At 45.6% G+C, this 6,146-nt stretch overlaps 1 protein-coding gene across 1 annotated transcript; it reads right to left on the bottom strand.

The window, feature by feature from the left end:
- Positions 1-2,832, bottom strand: LOC147462630 (uncharacterized). Its single transcript, XM_086526873.1, has 2 exons — positions 2,397-2,832; positions 1-1,867 (listed from the first exon to the last, which is right to left on the bottom strand). The coding sequence occupies exons 1-2, from the start codon at positions 2,714-2,716 to the stop codon at positions 340-342; spliced, it is 1,848 nt and encodes a 615-aa protein (XP_086382999.1). The 5' UTR covers positions 2,717-2,832; the 3' UTR covers positions 1-339.
- Positions 2,833-6,146: the final 3,314 nt, after the last annotated feature.

Raw genomic sequence — 6,146 nt, 5'->3', positions numbered from 1 at the left:
CATAGGAGTTCAGTTAACTAAAGCACCTTGTCAAAGACTGATGCAATTAATTTCACCACAGTATATAATGCGATTAATGCAATTAATTAGATGTGATTTAAGTACAAATAAGGTCACCTGGATCACACACTACACTGCTGTGTTTGCTTACATCTCTCCAAACAACAACACTCACATAATGTCAGTCACCTGCTTAATTTTTCAAGTGTCGGGTTGACAAATGTCCCTTTTCAGTTAGCCATGTGTTCTGGTTGGCGGGCCGGCGAGGATCCCACCTGCTCATTTATGCACTTCTAGCCTGAAATCTGCATATTTTCTCATTAGAATTATTGACACAAATCAAGACCACCGTGGAAGAGCATTTTGTGACGCTTGTCGAGCAAGGATCGAATCTCGCTGGGCAGGGTTACGCTTTTGCATGTAAGAGATGGTGGGCTTGAAGTAGGCAGAGCCAGCATGCTGCAAGGAACGTAAAGAAGAACCACTGATAGAGGCTGAGTCATCACCATCCAATTCAGGATCTGCATCCGAAACAACCTGACGACGTGGGCGTGGTGGGGTAGCTCCAGCAGAAGACGCACGGGACGGAAGCTCTGAGAGGGATCGCCCACGCGCATAATACCTTTCCATCCAAGCAGGCACACTCTCTACCTCCTGCAGGCTATTAGAGCGGGGTGCTGCAAGGGATGGCAGTGATGCACGGCTCCGTCGTATCACTGTCGGGGGTGGCGGCGGTGCCTCGTCCATTTCCCTCAAAAAGTCTAAACCGTGCCCATCTTCTGGCAAGCTCCACCTCTCCCTGTGGCCTTTCCTGCCCCCTTCACCTGCCGGCCTTGTTCCTGGTTCCGGAGTTCCAGGCCGGCTGACTATAATCATCGGCTTTATGTCAGCCTCTGTTACAAACAGCTCGGTCTGCACAGAAGCATTGTCTTTCTCTGGCTCCGCAGCCTTTGTCCCTTTGTCCATCCGTCTCTTCAGTCCCTTGTTCTTCTTAGCCGCCATGAACTCCTCTCTCCTTGCTCTACGCTCCCTCGCTACTGCCCCTTTAGGAGACTGATCTCTGGGTCTTCTTTTTGCTACTTTGGCATTCTTCGGAGATCTCTTCTCAAATTCTGATTCAGTTTCCTCATTCATGGTCTCGACACCGACTGTTTTAGTGGCGGGTTTTATCTGGTCCGGGACTCCACGCCAATTTTGGGGTGGAGACGCAGGGGGTGTTGGAACCTTTTCTACACTCTTCACAGCCCGCAAGGTTGTCTGTCGGATTGGTGTGCTTATCGGTGCGGTATCCAGGAAAACACTACTTCTTGGCTCAATAGATTTTTGCTTCTGTAAAGAATTTTCCTCCAACGAAGGCCTCTTGAAACCGTTGTCGACAACAGCAGTTGCTGCCACTGCTAAAGCAAGCTGCGGCCCTTGAAAAACTTCATCCCTGTTCATCCTCCACAGAGGCTCCACCCAATCTTTAACAACTTGAATTGAAATAGCGTGTTGCTTTGGATACGTGCTGGAGAAAAGGCCCCCAAATGCACTGCTTCTCTTGTCACCGGGAGGGCTTGTCACCAAAAAGGAGAAGGTGCCAAATTCGTCAAACCCCGCTGACCCTGGCATCCACAATCCTTCCCCTGTTTGAAAAAATACATGTTTAGGCTGCCCTACTGCTTTCTGTACTCCGACGATGCCGCCTTCCAAAATGACAACATCTTCTGGCTCCTTGGCCTGGCAACCCATGACAAAGGCGGTACGACCTTTACGCAGCGCTCTTCGGCTAAGCCTTGTCGTGTCCAATGCTAGGGTTTCGATATCTGGTGCAACAATCTCGCATGAAACGATTGTTAAGTCGAGCTCTGCATCCGTCTGAAAGAAGCTGCCATCCACCATCATCGTCGACCACAAGATGTTAGCATGTCAATTGAATGTAGCAAAATAGGTCCTTCCCTGTTGAATCAATGGAAGTAAACAATTTCCAGCTAATGGAACTAAACGCTTTCCAGTTAATGCTTCATCATAAAGCTAATCTTCAGGGCAAAGGTATCTAAACCAACCAAACAATATGCGCGCACACATCTTCCTGCACGAAAACTGCTTGACAAGGTGCACAGGATCATGTTTAAAACTTTGGCACAATTTTGTTCGATTTTCCTGGTGCTGAGAAGGGATGGAGATTGCATTAAAAGCAACCTCGCCAACAAAAGATTCGCACGGCATGCTGCACCCGCACACTTGCGCTACACGTGTGTACATGCATATGCACACACAAGTAAGTTTCACATCATACTGAACCAAGCATGAAATCACACAACACTTCCCCTGGTGCTTGCAAGGCAGAAAACCCTATAACAAATTGCAACCATCAAGTAACAGATGTAGTAGGGCATGGGCAAATATCACCGTACATCTCTGGCACAAACTTGCGTTTGACATAGGAGAGAGAGGCCATGTCGAGACAAAAGGATAGGTTTGCATCCTTAATGGAGGCAGGAGTGGGGATCGTGGAATGGGTAGTAAGGACAAGGGTGGGATGGATGAGCACGCCAATGCCGCGCAAACACATGGGGCTGCCATTCCCATTCGCCTGGAAGCTGCTATTGAGTTCACTGCTGGCGATTCCTGTGATAGAGACAATGGAAGCGTGCAATTTGCTGATGGCAGCCTTCACGGCTGCCGGCGGCCCTGGACGACCTGGTGACGTGCCGCAGAACAGATTGAAGCTCATGACGACAGATCATGGCGCCCTCATGTTTTGCCTAATCCATTATCCTGCAAATTACAACCTCACGGACCAGAAGGTCGCCATAACCAAAATCTGCGTGACGGTTGAAAAGAAGCTCAAGCGTCACAAATGTTTTGTGAACTGAAATTAGGCACCCTTGAAACTTATATTTCCTTGGACCGTTGTAACTCTTTTAGGGCCGGGTCGCACCAGGGACGAGTGGGAGTAAGGGGACTTGGACACTCTATATTGAGGAAGAGCGAGAGGCAAGTCAGGAAAAGTGAAGGTACTCTTGCTAGCGCTCGGAGAAATGAGGGGGGTAAGCTATATTTTAGGAAGCCATCTCCTCTCCTTGTTTGTAGGGTAGCTTCACCCAATAAGAAGCGGACTCATCGACGCCATCCACCTTGGAAGATTCTCTACTTTATCTGTAGCAGTGGTGTGACCAAGGTCGTTTCTTTCCCCCCACCACCCCTGTTGGTACTAGGGAGACTCAACTCTTAGAAGTGGGATGCCAAGCTCTAAGCTATCAAAATATTTTAATCTAACACTATCCTTTGCCTACTGGGACATTGAGCTTATTTTAATTATTTGGCGACAGAGGATAGTGTTAGATAAAAATATTTTGATAGTAGACCCAAAAATAATGCCACTGACGTGGCATTTTGAAGGGCCTCATCAAAACTGTCATGTCGTCGTGCAACAACGTTATGAAACGGTGGAGGCGACACCCCAACCTGTGTGTGTGAGTGTGTGGGTGTGAGTGTGAGTGAGTGAGTGTGTGTGTTGCAGCAGTTCAACTTGGGATTAGCGCAACGGTTCGGTTTCCTTGTGCATTCGTTGACATGGCTGGATCTTGGTGTGTGTGTATGTGTGTGTGTGTGTGTGTGTGTGTCTGTGTGTGTGTGTGTGTGTGTGTGAGAGAGAGAGAGAGAGAGAGAGAGAGAGAGAGAGAGAGAGAGAGAGAGAGAAGCTTGGGCTAGCTATCCTCACGCAGGAACAACAGAGAGACGAAATAGCTCTAAGGAGCTACCAACGGGGGAGAGAGAGAGAGAGAGAGAGGAACGTATAGACAACTCGCTACCCACAAGCTTTTTCGAGCTCGCGTAGAGAGAGAGTGAGAGAGAGAGAGAGAGGGAGGGGGGGGGGGGGGGTGCGTCCCTCACGAGGGTTACTATATGTAAAACCTGTATATCATCGTGCGTTCAACGACTATTTATAAAACTCCTTAACTTTGAATTTTTTACCAATAAAAGTGATCCTTTTTCAATTCAAGCTGTAAATTTATAATTTTTACAACACCCTTTTGTATGTGAAAATTAAAAAAAATATAGAATAAAATAATCTCTATTTTAAACCCACTTGATAGACATCTTTTGATTGTAGTTATGCCCCCTAGGTACGTACCCTTCAAAAAACACAACGAAGGGAAAGTGAAAGTCAAACTTTCCTTCATCAAAATAGGAAGAGTTAAGACTCTTTCTTCCTTTCCAATTTTCAATCTAAAAGGGAGGGAATCTTTCCATTTTTTGATAAGTTTTTCTTATAAAAGAATTCTAGCCATTCAAAGCTTCGCTTTCACTAGTTTACGGTATTGCGTTCACTCACCCATATTTTTTGATAAGTTAAACCAACCAATCTTAAGATGTGGGTGCTGTAACATTTAATGGCCTAATAACTTATGTGTAGCGGAAATTAGCATGAACATAGTGGGCATTTCATTAGAATGGATTCCTAATAAGAATTACAAGAGTGCTTGGGTGGAGAGAGCAACAAAAAGCATAACACTTAGTTAGATAGCATCAACAATACTTTCAAAAGAGAGAGAAATTAAGCTATTGACAACAGTTAGATAGCATCAACAATACTTTCAAAAGAGAGAGAAATTAAGCTATTGACAACAGTTGAGGACCGGATTTGCATGGAGCCGGTCCCCCCTCCAAAAGGCTTTGTATTATGGTTTCTCCCATCAAGAGAGACATTGTACAATACAATTCCTTGTGTTCCTTCAAGACTAGCTAGTGCAATGAAGATGAAAGCTTCATGCACTAAGCAAAACACTTAGCAAACACAACATCAATTATCCCCGTTCTCAGACCCCAAGACCTCACACACCTTCGAAGATGGTGAGAGCTAGTAGGGTATGAGAGTAGATTGAGAGGAAGAATGAGTATCTTACGAGAAAGATGTACATCTCCTCACATAATCACTCATATTAGCATAGCTTAGCTTAGTAATTAGCTTGGTAGAGGAGATGAGCATGCATTGAAGCTTGGCTCTTGGTTGGATTTGCATCCACATGCCAAGAGTGTGTCGATGCAGGCTTCTATCTCACAAGCTTGGAGTAGGTGATGAGCTCTCCATTAAAGCTTGGGAAGAGATAGTCTTCTTTACTTCACACATAGACTGTGTGTGAGTGTGTGTGTGATAATGCCTTGCAAAAATCAGTCCCCCTCTCTCTCTTGGGCGAGCCCTCTTGCTATTTGCTCTTGCTATCTCCCCATTGGCCCTCCCCAAGTCAAGCCAATGATTATTAAGCAGCATAAGTGATAGCCTTTTGACATGTGTTCCCCTTTCCCCTTTTGTGAGAGCTTTAGGTAATTTAATAATTAAACTAAACTCTCATTGGACCCCTTTGCCTCCTGGCCAATAGGAATCAGGCAAGCCATTGGGCTGTTGAATGCTCATTGGACCCCTTGGGAGACTGTCCAATAGTCTTCTAGAGGACTTAATTCTCATTGGTTCTTTTATTAAGTGTTTTTAAATTAATTAAACTAGATTTATTCTAGCCTGATTCTCATTGGCCCACCTCCAAGGCCATCCAATAGGAATTGGGTACACCTTGTGGGCATCTGGCCTAGGGAGCTGACATGTGTCCCTCATTCCCTTTGTGTAAAGGGAGCTTGTGTGTGTGTGTGTGTGGCTTTCTCTCTCATCCCCTAGAAGAAAGGCTCGCCCCCTCCCATGTAGCGATGTACAAAGACTTTTTTGGTCACACACAAAGCATCCAATTCCCTTAAGGTTGACCTTTGGACACAACCTTTGAATTTTGGAACCTTAGCATTTTGGAAGTCTTAATGGGCTGAACCTTAGGGTCTTTTTAGCCCATTGTTGCACATGGCTCTTTTGCAGATGCCCCCCCCTTTGGATCCCTATTTTCCCTCCTTTGGATCCCTACTGTGGCCGGTCTGCTAGCTTAACCAATATTCTAGCTTTTTCTCCCCTGGTACTTCCCCATATTAAATGATCAGTTTAACACGAGAAAATCATTTAGGAGAATTAGATATTGATTATTATGACAGGTGCTCTATTTGGTTGAGTCTCCTTTACATCAAAGACACATTGTAGAAACTTGTCTTGCTAGAACCTCTTGAGATAGCTGAAAGGACGAGAGTATGCCGTGTGATAGTCTCCACCCAACCATGCTAGCCTC

Source organism: Adiantum capillus-veneris, chromosome 2 (genome assembly GCF_014529385.1).
Source record: "Adiantum capillus-veneris isolate H3 chromosome 2, ASM1452938v2, whole genome shotgun sequence".
NCBI lineage: Eukaryota > Viridiplantae > Streptophyta > Polypodiopsida > Polypodiales > Pteridaceae > Adiantum > Adiantum capillus-veneris.
Note: the sequence above shows the minus strand (reverse complement) of the source record. Positions and strands in the feature narration are given on the sequence as shown.